Raw genomic sequence first — 18,715 nt, 5'->3', positions numbered from 1 at the left:
CCTCGCGTTTTGCAATCAAAATACGTCGGCAAGGTTGACAAGTGTAGAAACGTGACCGGTCAGAGTTCGCAAAACCCCCTCTCCACAGAGCAATCTGGGAAATGTGAGGACGCGGACAGGATGTCGAACAAAAATAACTCACGTACTCAGCAGGGGAGCGAGAAAGAGGGACCTAGAGACAACAAATATGCTCATGTCAAGGCCTTGCTGCTCACTTTCAAATACCACGACCTGGGGAAATGTCTGAACAATGAAACCAAGGGTCTCAAGAAAGCGTTTAAGACGTTGGGCTATGACGTCGAGGACGTTGAGGCGTTTGATATCCCTATGAAAGACTCTGAGAATGCCTTATATGAGAAAGTGGACGAGTTCTTGAAGAGGCCAGCGAAGAAGGCAGAGAAGAAGGCAGAGAAGGAGGAAGATACACTTCTCATCATTTACTATCACGGACATGGCGGAGTGTCTGACGATGGACTGGAACTCGTCAGGTCAGAGCCCAGAGTATGCCCTATCAATACTCGATTCTAACTAATCTCCGAAGCCATAACATTCCGGACGATACATACGACCTGGGACGCACGATGGGTTTGATCCTGGAGCACCTTGCCCACGCCGAGAGCGACACCATCGGCGATGATGGAACCAGGAAAGAGATAACCAACGAATGGTGGGTGAATTGGAAACAATCTCTTTCCGAGTGACTGATAAACTTCCAGGCAAAGATATCAGCGCGTTGCCAAGGTGAGGTGGCATTATAACGACCAGAAAAAGCCAGACGACCAGAAAAAGCCAGACGACCAGAAAAAGCCAGACGACCAGAAAAAGCCAGACGACCAGAAAAAGCCAGACGACCAGAAAAGACCAACCCTCAGGAGAAAGATTTTGGATGCAAAGTACGACACGCTGGTCATTCTTGATTGCTGCAATGCGGGACTTGCCGCCCTGGGTGAGGCGTGGCAAGGTGTCGAGAAGGGCGACCGTACGGCGAAAAGCCAGGAAAGCAAGGAGGGATTCAATCCTTACCGCAAGGAGCTGATTGGGGCCTGCGGCTGGGACGTTGGAACTGCAAATTGGATGACCCAGGCTCTGCTCGAGTCCCTGAAACATAATCTTCTTGATAAGGAGGATGCTGTGTCGATGGCCACGGTCGTTCGCGACATGAACACCATTCTGGGCAACAAGTTTTTGGAAGGAAGACGCAAGGGACATCGCAATCGCAAGGCATTTCCCCAGACTGTGCACTATCTACTCGATCGGACCAAGCGCGACAAAATACTTTTGGAGGCGCACAAAAAGCCAAACTGGAAGACCGAAAAGAAGGAGGAAGCGAGGCCACAATAGCCTGTGGAATGGTATTGACTTGGTTGTCTTGGTAGCGTCTATATCATGTTAGGCTATCTCTAGTTAATGAGGAAGAGAGAGAGGGGGAGGGAGGTGCGAGGTATCTGAACGCAGGTGCCTCCTCCCCTCCTGTCCGCGAGACGGTTTCCTCAATAAATCTCGGGAATTGGACACAGCCAAGTCGACGGACAGAGACTCTCTTCGAAAACAAGGGAGGGTTCTTCCTGCATTCCACCCTGGACGAAATACCAGTACCGGCACACCAACACAGGGATCTGACAGGTGAGGGTCTACCTTGTACCTCTACCGACTCGACAATAAGCCTCTGCTGGGCCTGCCCAATCTCGGCCACTGCATACAGACCCGATGGTTGTGACGTGGAAAGCGTGGCTTGGTGTCGGTCTATTGGACTTTGGGATCAGATACAACAAGTTCGAGGTACGTACGACGTGGCTTGTAGTTGACTCAGCAATGTGTTCCTGGTACTGGATCCGATATCCATGTCCTTCTCGCTCATCCAGACCTCCCGGTCCCGACGAGACCCATTCCACGTATCCTCATCTATCTATTCCTGATATCAACCGACCCAAAAACAGCGACAAAACCACGGCCAACTGACGGGGGTATCTCTAACAGTACTCGACTTGAACGCAATGTGATTCGATTCATCGGGATCCACCAAACATGTCTCCAAAACTCCCCAAGTAACCACCGCCACAGTGCAAAAACTTCCCATCCGTCGTATTGACCAGAAGACAACACAGATTGCCACAACCATGGGTGTCTAGCCGGAGGGACTGCTTCTCAGCCTCCTACCTCCACCCATTGGTCCGATACTCTGACTCAAATTCTCCACGCCACCCATGCCTATCCCTATTAACCCAGCCATTGTACTCCTTGTCACTCTGCCCGGCTTCGCAGTAGGCAGTCTGCTCTCGACAACGGCGTTGGTCGTCGCATGCCTCTTGAGTGGTGGCTGTTGACTTCCGCTGCCAATGCTCTTGCTAAAGTCGAGCAGCACTGGCTTTTCGTCAATGTTGGACAATGTCATAGATGTCGACGATGACGCTGTCGCTCGATTACTGTTAATCACGTTGATGTCGACTTCCTTCAACCCACATTTCGGCTCAATGGGAGGAACCCCGCTGGCGGCGCCTTGTGTTTGAGATAGCGATGTAGTACAAGATGCCTGGATTGTAGGATTCTGAATATCCGTAAAGATCTTGGTTTTGCTCGGACTCGGCAGCTTCGAGGGCGATGCTGGCCCCTTGCGCGGTGATGCTTGCTTCCTGGGCGAATGGCCAGGCGTCTTTGTTGATGTAGGCGTCTTGACAATCAGAGTAGGGTCAGGCAAGCCCCTCAGCCTGGCAATGATAGCTTCGTGATTTTCGGTTCGTGGCAGGTATGTCGGGTAATTCCACTCCCTCTTTTGCGGCGTCTCTCCAGTTGGAATGTACTCGATCAAAGTTGCTTCTGAGAGTTCTGCCTTTATGCTCTGGAGAGGATGCCTTGTCTCTGACTCCAATGATCCGACGAGTTTTTCGAGCTCTCCTCGATTTGTCTCCTGTTCCTCTGTAAAGTTTCCAAATATCTCACGCCGCTGCTCCGACTCCTTCTCAAGACTGCTGAGACCATCCTGAGCACGCGATATAGCCTTTTTTAAGCACTGCAAGCGTTCGGTATGATGACTGTCGTTCTGTAGTCGAGCGCGCGTCACAAATTCATCTAGAGCCCCCATTTGAGTCGACATCTGCGTAAGTTGGGCATCGACAATCTTGACCGTTTCCTCGTGGACGGCCTTGGTGGATTTCTGGATGGCCAGGTTCCGCGTACTGACTGCCTGCGAGATGTTAGTCTATACCCATGACCAAAATGTGCTGTACATACCGTCCAATCGCCCTTAATCTTAGTCTTCAGTTCGTCCTTTGACGTAACGACCTGTGCCATGAGTTCGTCGCCTTGAGCTGTCCACTTGTCTATTCCCTCGCGATACGACTTGTCGGCACTTTCGAACTGTTCTGTCGCCTCAACGAGGTGTGACTGGACATTATTCAGTCTGCTGGACAGTCTCTGTTCTTGCTGTTGATGTGACGAATCAACCAGTTTCATGATCTGCTCCTTGAGCTTCTCTTTCTCCTCCGCAGCAGCCCTTCTCTCTTCGTCCCTGATGGCTTCGAGCTGGGTCGAGGCCGACAGCGATGCCTCAATGCTTGTGCGACTGGCCGATTGGAGCGCCGATGACAAGGCTTCGATTTCCTCTCGCTGGCCTGCCAGTTGCCTGGTAAGGTCATCGAACATCGCTTTAAAGTCTTTCCCCAGCCCGCTGTAAGACGAATGCAATTGAGTATGGAATTGCTCAAGCTCCGAAATCACTTCTGCGGATATCTTCGCAGCTGCCTGCGAAAGACCTTGAAGACCCTCGCTTAGGTTGTCCTTGACATTCTCACGTAGATCTTTGATCTCCTCGAGAACGTTATTCATCGAATCTCTGGCCTGCGACGACTGGTTTTCGACACCAGCGCAGTCTTCGGCCAGCTGGGACGACTTCTCCCTAGATAGTTGTGCAGAAGTCTCCATGTGCGCCATCTCGGCCGCAATAAACGACTCGATGCGACGAGAGCTTGCGGCGGCGGCTTCTGCATGTGCCGCTTGAAAGCTTCCGATGCGTTCGTCAACCAGGCCACAGACGTCAATGACCCGAGTTAGAGAAGAGTTCCACGCCTCGCGGTTCTGAGAGTGAAGGAGAGAACGCCGTCTGAGTTTGGCTTGCAGACCATCGATATCCTTCAGAGAGTTACCAACAGTCGAGACCAGCTCTGTCCCAATTCCGAGCAGTTTCTCCTCCGTCAATTCATGTGCTTCGCGAAGAGCAGTTTCCTCCTCGAGCAGCCTTGCTGTGTCTGTAAGAACAGCTTCGGTCTTTTCAAGCACATCTTTTGTGCTCTCCAGGGTCACCCGAGTCCCTTCATTGTCTCGTTTCAGCATTGTGAAGTTGTTGGTCAGGCTGAAGAGCTCTTGAACTTTGTTGCGCAAACTGACTTCCATCGTTTCGATCCGAGCCTTTTGTTCCTCGCTCAGTATCCTCCTGGATTCACTCTCGACCGTGATCTCCTCGTACTGCTCATTGGTGAGATAGACGCCGTTACGCTGTCTTGTAGCAATCAATTCGCTCTTGAGTTTTTCAATCTCGGTGGTGAACTCTTTCAGCAAAGTTTTCTTGGATATCATCGAATTGACCTGCGGTTTGTTTCGAATATTCTTCGCACGGAACGCATAATCCAGGGTCGAAATCGTCTCCTCGAGATTGCTCTTTGCTGGCGAAACTGTGGCTATGATACATGTCTTTGTTCTTCCACCTAGCGAGTCTTGCAGCAGTCTTGTCAACTTCGATTCTCGGTAAGGGATATGCGAGCTTTTGTCCACTAGGGCATTGATCACTCTTCCAAGTGTCAATAAGCTCTTGTTGATGAGTCCGGCTTCAGCGGCTCTTTTGTTCTCTGCGCCACTTCTTTGGATGTTTTCACTCCCAGCTAAATCAACAAGGTTAAGTTTCCCGGAGCAGATATAGTCTTCGCCTGTGTTATTGGGTTTCTTCATATATGTGGTAATGGTGAAGACTGTGTGGCTACGAGAGCTGAGGTCGTTGCATTTGGTGGCTGCGACTTGACGCCTGTGGCTGCCCTCCCGCAGCAGCTTGATGCCAGCTGCGGCATTTTGGATATGCGATTCTTCCATGCCTTGGACCACTGTAGCGGAGTGGCTCTTCTTGCTTGTGTCGTCGAAGATTTTTAGCTTGACAGAATCGTCCGACGATAGCAAATCTCTCAATTCCTCGTTGTAGAGCTCGATGAAGGAGCATTTAACTGAACACTCGACCTCATCCGCTTCCAATTTCTGAAACAATGAGTACAGTACTCGGGGAATAATGCCGGCCGCATCAGACAACAGTCCAAGCGTATCTGTCATGTCGCCCGACATGGTGTATGTCTTACCCGTTCCAGTTTGCCCATAGGCAAATATTGTGCAATTGAATCCCGTCAGCATTTCGTTCAATATGGGCGCTACGACGTCGTCGAAAATGATTGTCTGGTCTGCCGCAGGAGAGAACACCTTGTCGAAGTAGTAGGTCTTGTTGCTGATTGCATTGGGTCCCATTGACAATTCAACAGTCTTTCCTCTTACTCCGCTTGTTGATACCACCACCCCACTATTTTCTCGAACTTCTCTCGCGCTTCGACCCCGACATCGCACCACGACATGGATGTTTGTCTCCTCGCCATGGTCCTGATCAAAATCCCTCTCTTTTCTTTTAGTGCCTGCGTTAGAAGCACCGCTTGAGGACAGTGACTCTGCTGGGGATGGCGCTCGGCCGGTTATCGAGGGATAGTGGGCGCCATGCGGTCTCGGTGGAGGGCGCATTGAGGTTCTGCTGGAGGAATATCCAGGACGGTGTGATCCTGACATGTTGGCGCAGTAGTGGCGGGTGATAGTAGATGGAGTGTTATTGAGGGTGCGGGAGCTGCATCTGGGTCTACTTCGCCATATAACAAGGTACCGGGGTTAGAGAACAAGGATACGAGTTTGGCGGAGCGATGCTTCCCTCGGCCAGCAAAACGAAACAGGACGGAATGTAAACAATGCCAAGGCGCTAAAGTGGCAAGGCTAGCACGTGATAAGGCCCTTGTGGTACTAGCTTCTGATTGGTCCATGCGCCGGCCCGACTAACCTCGTGTGGCACTTGTTCTGACTCCCTTGTGACTTGTCTTCTATTCTTGTTTGATGTGGTCATCAGGTTAAATATCACAAAGACCTTCCCTCAGCGGGCAACTTACCGTCGTTTCCTCTTCTGTCCCGGCATGCTGCCTTCGTCATGACGGAAACCGCCTCCAAGGCTGCTTTTCAGATCCAGCCAGAAAGGGGCATCAGTTGGATAAGTACGTGTATATCCCTCCTTGGAGTTGTTGATGCTAATCGTATCAGCTCTTGGATCTTCTATCTACAGTATAATTACAAGGCTGAAAGCGTCACCGCAACTCTATCCAAAGCTCGATCTGTCCTATTCCGCTACAGAGCCAATCACGCAACCGGTTGTTCTTAGCCTTCCTTATAACGGGCTGAGGCTTCGGTTCGATGGCCCAGACCAGCGTCTACGGCTAATCGAAGTTTTGGACTTCTCGCTGAGCTCCTTTGTTTATAAGAATACCGATCTGGTCCGTCGAATCAAGGGTTCGGACGAGATCGGCCAAGACGAAGGCTCTTCCACCGGGCCAACGTTTCGACATGTCTACAATCGTCTCTTTGGACCAACATACGCCGGCGAATATATTGCTCCGGATTCCGGCGTTTCGGATGGTACTTATGTACTCTCCTATCCAGGACTGGCATTCACATTTCCCGTGAAACACAAATCCTGGTCTGAAAAAGTTGATTTTGTGTCGATTTTGTCGTCCAATGCAACTGGACCGGCAAAGTCTATGGCCGTCTTCTCAGGGTCCTCGTGGACAGAAGCAAGATCAAACTTGTACACGAGGCCTCCAACATATCCTCGTTCGCCAACGCTGGTTGGCAAGTCCGTTGAGACGGTCCCAGACGAGATCGAAGAGGTAAGAGTGTTCGGGGGTGGCAGACTGGAATTACTCCGGAGGGGCTCTCCCCCTATGGTGATCGCATTGAGTGAAACAACGCCACAAGATCTCGTGGCAGAGCTGGGGCCGCCCGATGCCATATATCGTAAAAATGACAGGCGAATCTCCATCCATGCCGCCGGCAACCCTGCGAACCGGCGGCGGTCTAGCATGTCCCCAGGACTCGACCCTCAGGCATTGGACACCGACCAGTCTTCAGTTCAAAGCTATACCGAAGAATCCGATTTCGAACCCGACTTGGAGGAAGATAGGGTGGGTTCGTCGGGTGATGAGTGTTTCTACAACTACTTTAAACATGGATTTGACATCCTGATATCATCCCCAGCCACAAGATCAATACCTTTTCCCGATTCAGCACCCAGTGAGAGTCCTGCCTCTTCCAGCGCGCAACTGGTCGCCACCAAGATCTTCTTACACGGCAATATACCGGGTTCGTTCGCCTTCAATCGTCATCGAAGAAGTCGGTGGGTAATACGGACTCGTGGAGAAGGCCGAGGTCCGATCTTAACATCAGAAATGACATTCTCCGAGATATCTCAAGCGTTGAAAGAGGTGTGGCATGACACTTACAAGGACGAGGAGGAGGAGAAACAAATGCAGCGAGGCATGGTTCTCAACAGGGGTTGGGGAGAGAGTCCAGAGAGCTCAATAGAGCTGCTGGGTGACCTCGAGGAAAGCCCGACTCGAGAAAAGGCGGACAGCCACAGTACAGCAGACATTAGAGGGGTGATGAGCAACACGGAGTTGTTTGGATTTCCGGGGATGCTGTTTGAGGTCCTCAAGAATGACACCGTAAGTTGTCTGACGGTATTTTAGAGGCGCTTCCATAGAGCGAGGACCTAGTAGACTCTTTTCAGAGACTGAGAATCTGAGGACCCTGTGGTGTGTGCTCGGGGCTAAATTCAAGTTCAGGCTGCGCCGTTGGGGGACAGGAGAGCGGAGATGGTCAGAATCCAGGGCTGATTCGCTCACCCGCAGTTTTGATCGGGTGCTTGTTGCTTGACTGCGTCCCGCTTCCCGCGCAAGTCCAACCTCCGATCCTCTTGATTCCCACTCCACTACCACCCACCGCACAACAACAACTACTTCATCTTCTTACTCTTCACGCGAAGTTGGACTCTTCTTCACTTCGCAAGCCTGTCCTGTCGATGCATCCTCACATGAAACCAACTGGTGGCCGCATCACGGCGTCAAACTATTCCTAGCGAAGATGCGCACCTATCCTTACTGCTTGCTCTCCACCACAGACACACCCGGTATTGCCTGCGCCTTGACTGCCATGCCCTGAACTCCCTGCCATAATCTCTTCGTGGAATTTCACCTCGCTGACCGATGACTGGAAGTATACAGTTGTAGCGCCTGGCTACCGCACCTTCCAAAGTTTGCGCCGATGAATCGTCAATTTTTCGCCCTATAGCCCACACATCGTCACCCCGATCCAATACAGATTCACAAGCGGCAAACCATGAAAATGTCAAAAAACAATGTCATCCGTTGTCTCGTAGACGACACGGCCTTGACCAGAAGTCTCGAGGAGATTGAGAGCTGGGTTTCGCAGGGCCTCATCATTCTTGTTGTGCCCCTGTACAGTATGGCTGCCCGTGTGTCGCAAATTCTTCGTGTCCCGCTAATTGGCTTCAGCGCTTTCTCGCCTGAATGTTCTGAAGAAGGATTCTTCACAGATTGGCATCAGTGCGCGCAAAGCAGTCAAGTTTCTCGACCGCAGCACTTCGTCTCGCGGCGATTTACGGCATGACCCTGTCATCCTCCAAGGTCCCGACGACCAATACCCTACATGGGCTGAGGTGGAGGCACACTACACGAATGAAAGCATGAAGACTGCTGGGATGCACGAAGGAGAGGACCCCATCCCAATCATGGACAACAAACAGGAGAAGGACTCGGAAATCCCCTTCAAAGTCAGCGCGGGGGTCGCAGGCCCGTTGTCGCAGGTCCTCTTGGACAAACTCAACTTTGCCAAAGAACCTGCAAACATGTCGCCCGGCTCTACGCCACCGTTATCCCCCTCTTCTTCTGGACCGCAGAGCTCTAAGACCAGCCCTGAGGTCAAGTCTGCCACCATCATTAGCCACGATCAAACACCCGTCCCACCATCGCTCAAATCTCTTCTGAACCCCGTCGTCTGGTATGTACACGAGAAGAAGGCCCCTGCCGATGAAGGCCTTATCTTCCTGACCAACTCGGCTGATACTATGCACCTTGCCCGGGACTTTGGTATACCGACTAAGAATATCCACCAATTGAGGAGTGCGCTTGGCTTGGGAGAGAAAGAATCACCCGCGCCAGACAATTCCAAGAAGGACAAGGCGAAACGAGTGTCCAACTCCGAGCTGAAGACCCTTTTCAGCTATGATGACGTTGAGAGTGACGAGGAAGAGGTCGTCTTTAAACCAAGAGGTCGAGGCTCGACCCGCGGAGCACAATCGTCGCGAGGCGCTGCCGCAGGAAGCGTCCGCAGCCGAGGAGGAAATACACGGTCTCCCCGAACCTCCTTTAGCACCCCTGCGCAGGCGGTGCAGAACAAGCCACAGATTCCTGTGGAAGAGATCGACCCCGATTCCTTTGACCGCGGCAGCTTCGCGCGAGGCAGTACACCGCTCGTCAACACGAGCAACCATGTCCCACCCCAGTTCAGCAGTGGTCGGGGGACTCATCGAAACTACGGCCGTGGAGGGGGTCGAGGGTCGAACTTGAACCGCGGCTACAGCAATTCGTTCGAACGTGGATCGACCCGCGGCAGAGGTCGACTGTTCGTCCCTTGAACCCTTCTGTCGTAGTTGTAGATTTCGATATCTGCAACAGCACGAGCAACCTCAAAACACCTATTGGCAGGAGCCGACCCCAAAAAACCAACCAGAACCGCACACCTCGGTGCTTGAACCAGATATCAGCGGACCGCCGAAGAGCTATGCGGTTCGTTAGATGGCGTTCCGATGTGGTCATGCAAAGAGACGAGATCTCCGCGCTGGGTCTAGCGTTTGCAGGCGTCAGTACTTTTCCGTTTGGGCTTGGATCATTTTTCAGCGCTTTCCGGTCAAGACATCTTGGTGGACGGCGGAGGGATCAGCGGTTGAGAACACGAGGATCAACACGGGAGATCAATCAGAGCAGAGGAGTGCAGCGAGGAGCAGCCTGATATCTATCGTCTTTACAATTCGACGCAGGTTGGAGGGAAATTTGGCGGACAGAGCCGCCACTTTTGGAGGGTTTTCTTTCTCTCAATGTCAATATGGCTTCTCCTAGTTAGTCACTTGCTACCTTGCGATTCATATTTGAGGATGAGAGTGTCAAGGGTGTCGAGTGGAATAGGGATAATGCAGAATCTGTGTCTCGTATCGATTTCGTAAGCTGCATGCGCCATGGAGACGCAGCCACACTTTTCACCAACTGCGCATCAGCCTCCCTCCCACCATCCACCATTCACACTTCCCCATTCACCATCCAACCCTGAGTTTCTCATCTCCCCCTCTCCAGCCTCAAGCTGGATCGGGTATTCGTCTCCTTCCAGATTTCGACCAGTCAATAATATTAGGACACCTGAAGAACCTTGCTGGGCACAAGCTCGCTAATCCCGGTTCGCTACAACGTGCCGCATGATCCCGCTTTGGTCCAGATTCAAAAATAATAATAACTTCAACCTCGCTGCTGTTTTCTATATGTCCTTCTCCGACTCTCTCCTCTCCATCACTTCCATCTACCCATCCGCAATCTCACTACATTCCATTGACGGAACGATGTCTACAAGGCTATAGCAGTGGCACAATAAAGGACATTCGGGGGTGAACGAGGTGATCTGTGCCTGTCCTTTAGAGGTCGTTGCAGCTCTCACGTACCGCGGAGAAAGCATATCAATCTTTAGCAAATATCTCCGCCGCCCCTGTCCCTCCACGTCACAAGCAGCATTCCGTGACACACATTTACTCCCAGGTCCGCTCCTTTCCTCCACAAAAAGGGCAATGCCTGAAGCTCCGTCTCGACCGACTCGCCCCAGGACGCTGACCAGACTTGTCACTAATGCTGCCGTTTCCCTACAAAAGACCCTGAGTGGAGGGACCGCCGAAGATGGCGACATCGCATGTTGGAACCCGGCTCTGGGGGACGGCCCTGAAGTTACCTCTCTCCCACCAGCTTCTCGTTTGTCGACGCAGGATGGCAAACAGATGGCTCTGGAGCTTAGGAAAAAGGGTGAGCTGGGATGGAGGAAATATGTCAAGTACTTCACGCCGTCGTACGTCCAACTCTCTCCAAATGTCGAGGCTGCGTGTTGACGGCGCTTACGCAGCTGGTTCACGGTGACCATGGGCACCGGTGTAAGTGCCTTTCCACTCGCCAAGTTGATGCAAATTCCTGGTCCTGTCCTTCTATCCAGAAGCCGGCGAGGAACTCGTCTCATCTGCTTTTGACACAACGGCTGATTTCCAGGACACCACAAGGTCGTGGCGAGCCTCCTCAATCAATTCCCATACAACGCAAGATGGTTGTATTGGCTCTCGGTCATTGTGTTCTGCCTGAACATCGGTCTCTTCGCCTTCTTCATCTTCGTGTCCGTTCTCCAGCTCGTTCTGTTCCCCAAGGTCTGGATCACTATAGTCGAGCGGCCCAATCAGGCATTCTTTCTGAGTAGCATACCGGTGGTGGGTGTCCCCGGCTGCCGTTCGGTAGATTGCGCTGACGTGACCATACAGAGTCTCGGGACTATCGTCAACATGCTGGTGTTTGTGTGCGCTCCTTCGTGGGGCAGATGGGTCATTTACCTTTCATGGGGGTGAGTGATGCCTCTCAGTTTTGCACAGAGCCTTTCGCTGACCAGCTCAGGCTATGGATGGCCGATGCAGCCATCTCACTGCTGTGTGCCTTGTTCTTACCCTTCCTGCTTGTGATCAAACGACAGGAAGAGACTCCCCTGTCGACGTTCACCGCACTGCAGATGTTCCCCGTCATCGGCACCGTGGTCGCATCCGCCACCGCGGCATTGGTTGCAAATGTCTTGCCCAACGACGAGCAAGCTTTGGCCACCGTCATCATCGGCTATGTCCTTTGGGGCGTAGGCGTTCCTTCTGCAATATTTATCCTCGTCATCTATTGGCAGCGTCTGACCATCCACAAACTCCCGCCGCGCGAGGTCATTGTTTCTTGTTTCATCCCCTTGGGTCCTTTGAACATGGGTGCGTTTGCAATCATGAAGCTCGGAAGCGTCGCGATGAAAGTGTTCGCTTCGACCAAGACCATCCACCCTCTGGCCGGAGATCTGGCGTACAATTTGGGAGTGCTTCTATCCTTGGTCCTGTGGGGGTTCACCTTGCTGTGGCTTTTTCTTGCCGTTGCAACGATATACCATTGCAAGCACTTCCCGTTCAATATGGGCTGGTGGGGGTAGGTTTCGTCCCGAGGACAAGGCTCAGTCAAGCAGTTTGGCGACTCACAGTGGACAGGTTCACCTTTCCGATCGGCACCTTTGCACTCTCGAGCAATACCCTCGCAAAAGAGATACCCTCCAAGTTTTTCCGCGTCATTGGATCTGTAATGCTCTCATGCTTTTTTCGTGTCACCCGGCTGACCGTTGCAACCACAGATAACCTCGGTTTGCGTATTCCTGCTTTGGATACTGGTCGTTTACGCCACCCTTAGAGATCTCATCACGGGCGGACAGCGACTATTCAAGACACCTACAAGAGCCGCCCCCAATATCGATGATAAAGCGCCCGACCAATTCGACGACGCAGCCGAGACCAAACTCGTGTGAAGGTGGAGAACGACGATTCGTGTGTTGAACAATACACAGACAGCTCTCAATAATTTCGAGAATGTTGGAGTGTTCGCTGGCTCTGGCCAAGTCACCTCTTGGACTCAACTGGAGACAAGTCTCATCTTGCGGAACGCATCAATATACAAGCAATGCTGCGCAGAGAAATCTTCGGTAGACACCTTGAAAAGACGAGTACTCGGTCGTTCTGGCACAGGCCCCACCCTGACGAAAGGTGGACTTTCGAAAGCCGTCCGATACTCGTCAACTTAGGCTCCTGTCTGTCAGGAAAATGAACTCAGAGATGGCTGAGCTGAGATGAAGTGTCACCCGGCTGGGACGTCTCCAGGAGGTTACTGTTTCTGACGAAGGGAGACAGCAGAATCTCAGAGATATCTGTCGAGGAGGAAAGCATAGGCTGGTGATCTTCGTGACGGCTTCGACCGGACGATGACGGTTCAATTGACAGGATTCACAACATATTCATGCTTCGGCGAGGAAGTTATGAAAAAGATGGTGGAACACGGACATTTGGCATTGATTCAGCCAGAATGAAAGGGAAGGCCCCTCGGCCTATAGGATTCGGATAGACGCCCATCGCACAGTATCAAATGAGGACATATTGAGTATCTATATACCGAGTACTCAGTATGTATATTCATGGCTGAGGCGTCAAGGCGTCGAGGGTCCAGATATCCTTCTCGCCTTCTCGCCTTATCTCTTATCGGGCGATAAGATAAGGAGTGCCCCCCCTCTCCCCGCATTGAATCTTGGAACAAGTCCGTAAAAGAATCGAAACTGCCACCTGCGCCAACCTGCGACTTTTTCCCGATTCATAAAACTCCAACACACACATACAGACAGAGACAGGGTGCAGCAAGAGGGTGATAAAAAGAAAAGAACAAAACACACACACACACACACACCAACTCCATAACACGATGACGGAAATAGACGAAGCAGCAACATCGTCAACGTCGACACCGCCGCCCCCTGTGCGCATCCTGATCATCAACCCCAACACGTCCCAGCCCATGACCGACGCGCTGAAACCCGTCGTGCAGGACCTGGGGATTCCAGGCGCGCAATACACGTTCTTCACGTCGCCCACGCCGGGCATCCCGAGCATCAACTCGCCCACCGACGCGGCGCAGTCGGCCGACATCTGCCTCCCGCATCTGCTCCCCCTCGTGGCCCACCACGACTGCTTCCTCGTCGCGTGCTACAGCCAGCACCCGCTCGTCGCGCGCCTCAAGGCCGAGTGTGCGGCCGTCGCGGCCGCGGCGACCCAAGGGCCCGAAGGGTCCGGGGCGAGGAAATACGTCACGGGCATCTTTGAGGCGAGCGTGTTGGCGAGTCTGGCCTTGTTGCGCGACTCTCCACCTGGCAAGACTTCTGGGACCGCTGCCGCCACTGCTACTGCTGCTGCTGCTAGGGAGAGGCCGGCTTTTGGGATCGTCTCGACCGGAAAGATCTGGGAGGAGGCCCTGCAGACCGCCGTCGAGGAGTTTCTCGGCTGTCCGACCACGGAAACGACGTCGCCCTTTGTCGGGTGCGAAACCACGGGTCTCAACGCGAGCGAGCTCCACGACCTCCCTGCCCACGAAGTCCGCAGGAAGATGATGGACGCGACCAAGCGGCTTCTCCTGCGCGGAGCCAATACCGATGGCGATGGCGAGACCGACAGCAGCAGCAACAACAACAACAAGAGCCACCTCGTCTCGCGCGTCCAGGCTATCTGTCTCGGCTGCGCGGGAATGGTCGGTCTGGACTCGGCGGTGCGCACGGCCTGCGTCGAAGCCCTCGGCGACGAAAGGGGCAGGGAGGTCTATATCGTCGATGGGGTCAAGGCTGGCGTGGGCACTTTGTACGGTCTTGCGCGCGGCGGTTTCTCCTGAGAACGTATACCCTATACGTACGCTATAACCCTACCTATGCACGAATGAACCCTCTTATGTATATACATATTATCGCTCCTACTATCCACCATGTTATGTATGTGGGAGTGGGATTCACGGATACAAGTCGACTACGTTACGTTACGTGGTACGCTACGCACAAGAGGCCCGGTGCCCTGAACCTTGCCGATTGAGAATAGAGGAAGAAGTTGGGGGGAAGTAATATGTCTTGTGTTGCAAAGGCTATACTATGTAGCTGGATCAACTAAAGGAGCGACAAGTGAGTTGGACACCTCCGAGTCGAGCCGAGTCGAGTCGAGTCTAGTCGAAGGAGGGTAGGGGGGAAAGCGGAAACGACAGTACAAGTACAACAACAGTGTACTCGGGAACAAAAAACAAATCTGTGCAGTCTAGGTGACCCCAAAAGAGAAAGACAGAGAGAGCCCGACCCTTTTGGTATTTCGCCATTTCGCAATGCAAAGGGAAAAAAAGCAGTCTAGCCACCCCCCATCGCATCGTATGCCGAGAGCGGCCGAGCGGCTTCGTAAGCCCTGCTAATTTCTTTGCCATTACCTGCACATTAGGGTCGGAGAGAGTGCGCTGCCTGAGCCGGGAGGCCTCAGAACAGCTTGTGCTCCAGCGTCATGTCGGACTCGGGTTGCAGACCGACACAGGCCCGGAAGATGTTGGTTAGGGCGCTGCGCTGTTTGGCCAAGGCGTTGACGACGGGCGTTCCAGGGGGAGTGAGAGGTGCCTGGGAGAGTCATGTCAGTGAGATTTCAACAAGAGTTGTGCGCTCTTACCTTCAGCATGTAGCTGAGAATGCTCAGGACGCTGTGGAAGCCCTTGTATTCAGCAGCAACTTCCGTCTTCCACTGGATGCGGGTCATCATCTCAGCGACGAGGACAAGGTCGATGATCAAGGGCGAGGCCAACAGGGAATCCTCGCAGACATTGAAGATGCTGATGGTTTGGTGGCCACCCATGAAGATCTCGGCATAGTACTCGTCCAAGGCTCGCTTGTTGTCTCCGACGGCGGGCATGTACTTGATAACAACGGTGTGGTCTGGGTGCTCATCTTTCTTGTACAAGACACTGTTGGCTGCCACCATGTCGTCGACGACATTGGACTTGGAAATCTCCTTGGAACGGAACTGTTTTTGAGAGCTCAAGTTCTTGCCGTCGTTGTTGCCCAGATGGTTGTAGCTTGCAATCGACGTCAGCTTGATACCAGCGTTGATCAAGAAATCGACCAATGCCGACTTCATCTTGGTCTGACCCGACTTGAAGTCATCACCTCCAATGTACGAGTCGTGCTTCTCAGCGAGCTGGATGGCGCCGGGAACAAAGGTGTTCTGAGGGGAGCCGTTGATGAAAGGCGTCTTTTCAAGGATGCAAGCCACGGAGAAGACTGTCGAGGGCGACACTTCCTCATGGCCTTGCTCGATCGCTTTCAGCAAGTTCTCGGCGGTGTCGTTGACGCCGGCAATGATGTCGGCATAGCGCTCAGTGTTGGCAGTCCAGAGAACAATGACCTTGTCGAGGTTGTTCTGAGCCTTGAAGTCCCTGTACAAAGTTTAGCATCTTTCAATATCTTGGGTGACGAGGAGGCTGTCGCACCTAATGTCTGCCCTGATCTGATCAACATGGGCCATGCTGGCCTTGTTTCCCGGCAGGATGTTGTCCGCACGATCTTCCTGGTTGGCAGCAATGAAATCTGGGTAGTAGATACTGGGCAGTGGCTTCATGAGAGCCATCTCCTTGTACACCATGGCCTTGAGGGTTGGTTCAAGGACCTGAGCACGGTCCATTGCGGCGGCCAGGTTCAGGCTGCTGATATCCCAGCCACCAACCACAAGGTCGTTCGGGTGAACCATGGGCAAGACGTCATGGAAAGGAATGTTGATCTCTTCGTTGGTTTTGGCGTCAGCCCCGAGTTTGATGGTTGAGCCCATGATGATGGAGCCGTAGTAGTTGGCAGCACGACTCCCTTCACGAGTGTCCCAGACAAGTCCACGACGGTTGGCGATGATGCCGGCAGTCACAGTGGAGCCATTGTTGCCGCCCCATCCCACCAGCATCACACCGACCTTGGGCACTTTACGGTCGACTTTGAAGTCATAGACGGTTTCCTTGGGCGTTGCCGTGTATTTCCCATCGGCAGACTTGGTGACTGCTGTGGTGCGGTAGACATACTTGCTCTTGATGTGTTCGTCAGTATACGTAACGTTGGGAGAGTCGACCGTGAAAAGCTCCTTGTGCGATTGAGCCGAGTCCGAGGCGTGATTGTTGCTATACCCGTTCATGGTGCCGACGCCGATTTCCGCGTGTGGTGCCATATTGAGCTCGAGAAGAGTGACCGAATGAGCTTGACGAATAGTTTAAAGTGGCAGGCGAGTTTCTCTGATAAATGGCGAATTTATCGGGTCTGTATTAAATCCGATGCTCCTCCAGGAGGGGAAGAGCGTCGGCTACCGTTGAACGGGTGATGAGAGCTTAAGAGTGGTTTGTGAGTGAGCGAGCATTTTGCAAGAGCGGTCCGAAGAGGAAAGAATATGAAGACAAGACCAAATTGTCAATAGAACGAGCGGCATCCAACGTCGACGTCCAAGGACGATTGCGGTGGTAAAGGGGATACATCAAGGTACCACCCGCGGTCAACTGCATGGCCAAAGGTACGATAGACCTGACACGAGATTGACGCCAGGTACCGCCAGATTGAAGATGCGAGAAGAAATGCATGGACAGGGGTTGGATGCAGGTACCAGCACTGCAAGACTGGACAGGGTAGAGGCAGCATGGTCGGTACTTACGAGGGCAACAAATTCGAAAACGTCTTGGCGGTTGGGCGGATCACTCGGTGGTGATCCTTGTGTGTAGAAGAGGAATGAGAATAGATCACAGCTGGGCGGTGATCAGACTCGCGTTCCAAACAGCTTTGTAGGGCGTCGATTGTATATTGTGTGGTGTCGAGGGGGATGGAAGAAAGGGAAGACAGACGGCTTCTTGTATCCCACAAGCAATTGTCACTCGGTGTGTGGTGGAGAGTGTGACTAATGGGAATTGCGTCTTCGTGGCCTCGCTAATTAGACTGGCGTGTCTGGGTCCCCGTTTAGTCTCTTGTTGCTTTGACCGCTTCGATACTGACTCTCTGTTCTGAAGTCGTGATGCGTTCCGACTGCCGTTCGGGCACCAAGGGCTCCATAATAATAGGGGGGATGTGCTGAGCTGTACTCTGTCGATAAGAGGGTTTGTTCGTGGATTCTGTCCTTATCATTCCAAGAGGTGGAAACTGTGGTACAGGCGCGTGGGATTGATCGAGTGATGTTCAGTCTCGGTCCCACGCCAGGCCCGACCCATCGTCTTTCTTTTCGCTTTTCGCTTTTCGTCGTCTTGTTGCTGGCTCCATAGACGCATCAATCCCAAATGCTGAGATGCATGTGCATTTGGACCGCATGAGACTTGCACCACTTGTTACCGCTGTGGTCCGGAACCATCTCTTGGAGATCCCTCGTACCTCCAATCAATTCGGCACAGCCCAGAATCTCACCTTTCTCAACCTCCCGCATCTCTCCGAATCCAGTCTTGATATCCGGCTGCATCCACAGGCTTCAATCTTGCTCGTCAGCTTTTGTCTCCAATCTCCCCTCGGCTGTGCTGTCGATTGTCGTTGCGGTCACACGACGTGCTCCTTGGCCCAGTTTCAAACCTTGATGCCTCCAATCCACTCCCTGGCGGCGTTTCTGTTCGTGCCGCTAAAAGTGCGGTTTAAGTCTTGCTTCGGGCCGCCCAAGTCACTCATCTATCTTCTTCTGCCCTGGGGAAGAAGTCTCCGTGTCACACAAACCGGGGGTTGCTTCTTTGTGGTCGTCAAAGCAAGCTTTGGGATTTCTGTTCCCTTTCCGAATCGTGGGATAATCTTTTTCCTGTCTCGGTTGTTTGCCTGCTTGCCAGATCTGACACTAAATACCCTGCCGAGTGACATTGACATCCCAGCAAAGCACATGATACGCTAAGACACCCGATGGCATGCGCGTGTGCGTCGTGGGGGTATCCATGCTTACCGA

The 18,715-nt window shown here is 52.8% G+C and overlaps 7 protein-coding genes across 7 annotated transcripts; 5 read left to right on the top strand and 2 right to left on the bottom strand.

Annotated features, from left to right (window-relative positions):
- Positions 1-120: 120 nt before the first annotated feature.
- Positions 121-1,341, top strand: AYO21_03593 (hypothetical protein; the record flags this gene model as incomplete). Its single annotated transcript, XM_022653567.1, has 3 exons — positions 121-488; positions 542-667; positions 717-1,341. The coding sequence occupies 3 exons, from the start codon at positions 121-123 to the stop codon at positions 1,339-1,341; spliced, it is 1,119 nt and encodes a 372-aa protein (XP_022514091.1).
- A 784-nt stretch (positions 1,342-2,125) lies between these two features.
- Positions 2,126-5,496, bottom strand: AYO21_03592 (hypothetical protein; the record flags this gene model as incomplete). The annotated part of the gene is made up of 2 exons (XM_022653566.1): positions 2,126-3,181; positions 3,229-5,496. The coding sequence occupies 2 exons, from the start codon at positions 5,494-5,496 to the stop codon at positions 2,126-2,128; spliced, it is 3,324 nt and encodes a 1,107-aa protein (XP_022514090.1).
- A 715-nt stretch (positions 5,497-6,211) lies between these two features.
- AYO21_03591 (hypothetical protein) lies at positions 6,212-7,802 on the top strand (the record flags this gene model as incomplete). The annotated part of the gene is made up of 2 exons (XM_022653565.1): positions 6,212-6,275; positions 6,412-7,802. 2 exons carry the CDS (start codon positions 6,212-6,214, stop codon positions 7,800-7,802), a joined length of 1,455 nt encoding a protein of 484 aa, XP_022514089.1.
- A 655-nt stretch (positions 7,803-8,457) lies between these two features.
- AYO21_03590 (hypothetical protein) lies at positions 8,458-9,769 on the top strand (the record flags this gene model as incomplete). The annotated part of the gene is made up of 2 exons (XM_022653564.1): positions 8,458-8,575; positions 8,628-9,769. The coding sequence occupies 2 exons, from the start codon at positions 8,458-8,460 to the stop codon at positions 9,767-9,769; spliced, it is 1,260 nt and encodes a 419-aa protein (XP_022514088.1).
- A 1,194-nt stretch (positions 9,770-10,963) lies between these two features.
- Positions 10,964-12,750, top strand: AYO21_03589 (hypothetical protein; the record flags this gene model as incomplete). Its single annotated transcript, XM_022653563.1, has 7 exons — positions 10,964-11,235; positions 11,290-11,357; positions 11,430-11,641; positions 11,693-11,772; positions 11,823-12,380; positions 12,440-12,527; positions 12,580-12,750. 7 exons carry the CDS (start codon positions 10,964-10,966, stop codon positions 12,748-12,750), a joined length of 1,449 nt encoding a protein of 482 aa, XP_022514087.1.
- Positions 12,751-13,691: 941 nt separating this feature from the next.
- On the top strand, positions 13,692-14,648 carry AYO21_03588 (hypothetical protein; the record flags this gene model as incomplete). The annotated part of the gene is made up of 1 exon (XM_022653562.1): positions 13,692-14,648. One exon carries the CDS (start codon positions 13,692-13,694, stop codon positions 14,646-14,648), a length of 957 nt encoding a protein of 318 aa, XP_022514086.1.
- Positions 14,649-15,267: 619 nt separating this feature from the next.
- On the bottom strand, positions 15,268-16,987 carry AYO21_03587 (hypothetical protein; the record flags this gene model as incomplete). Its single annotated transcript, XM_022653561.1, has 3 exons — positions 15,268-15,402; positions 15,452-16,214; positions 16,269-16,987. 3 exons carry the CDS (start codon positions 16,985-16,987, stop codon positions 15,268-15,270), a joined length of 1,617 nt encoding a protein of 538 aa, XP_022514085.1.
- Between the last annotated feature and the right edge of the window lie 1,728 nt (positions 16,988-18,715).

The sequence above is a fragment of the Fonsecaea monophora genome, assembly GCF_001642475.1.
Source record: "Fonsecaea monophora strain CBS 269.37 chromosome Unknown Scaff18, whole genome shotgun sequence".
NCBI lineage: Eukaryota > Fungi > Ascomycota > Eurotiomycetes > Chaetothyriales > Herpotrichiellaceae > Fonsecaea > Fonsecaea monophora.
This window is presented reverse-complemented; position numbering and strand designations above follow the sequence as displayed.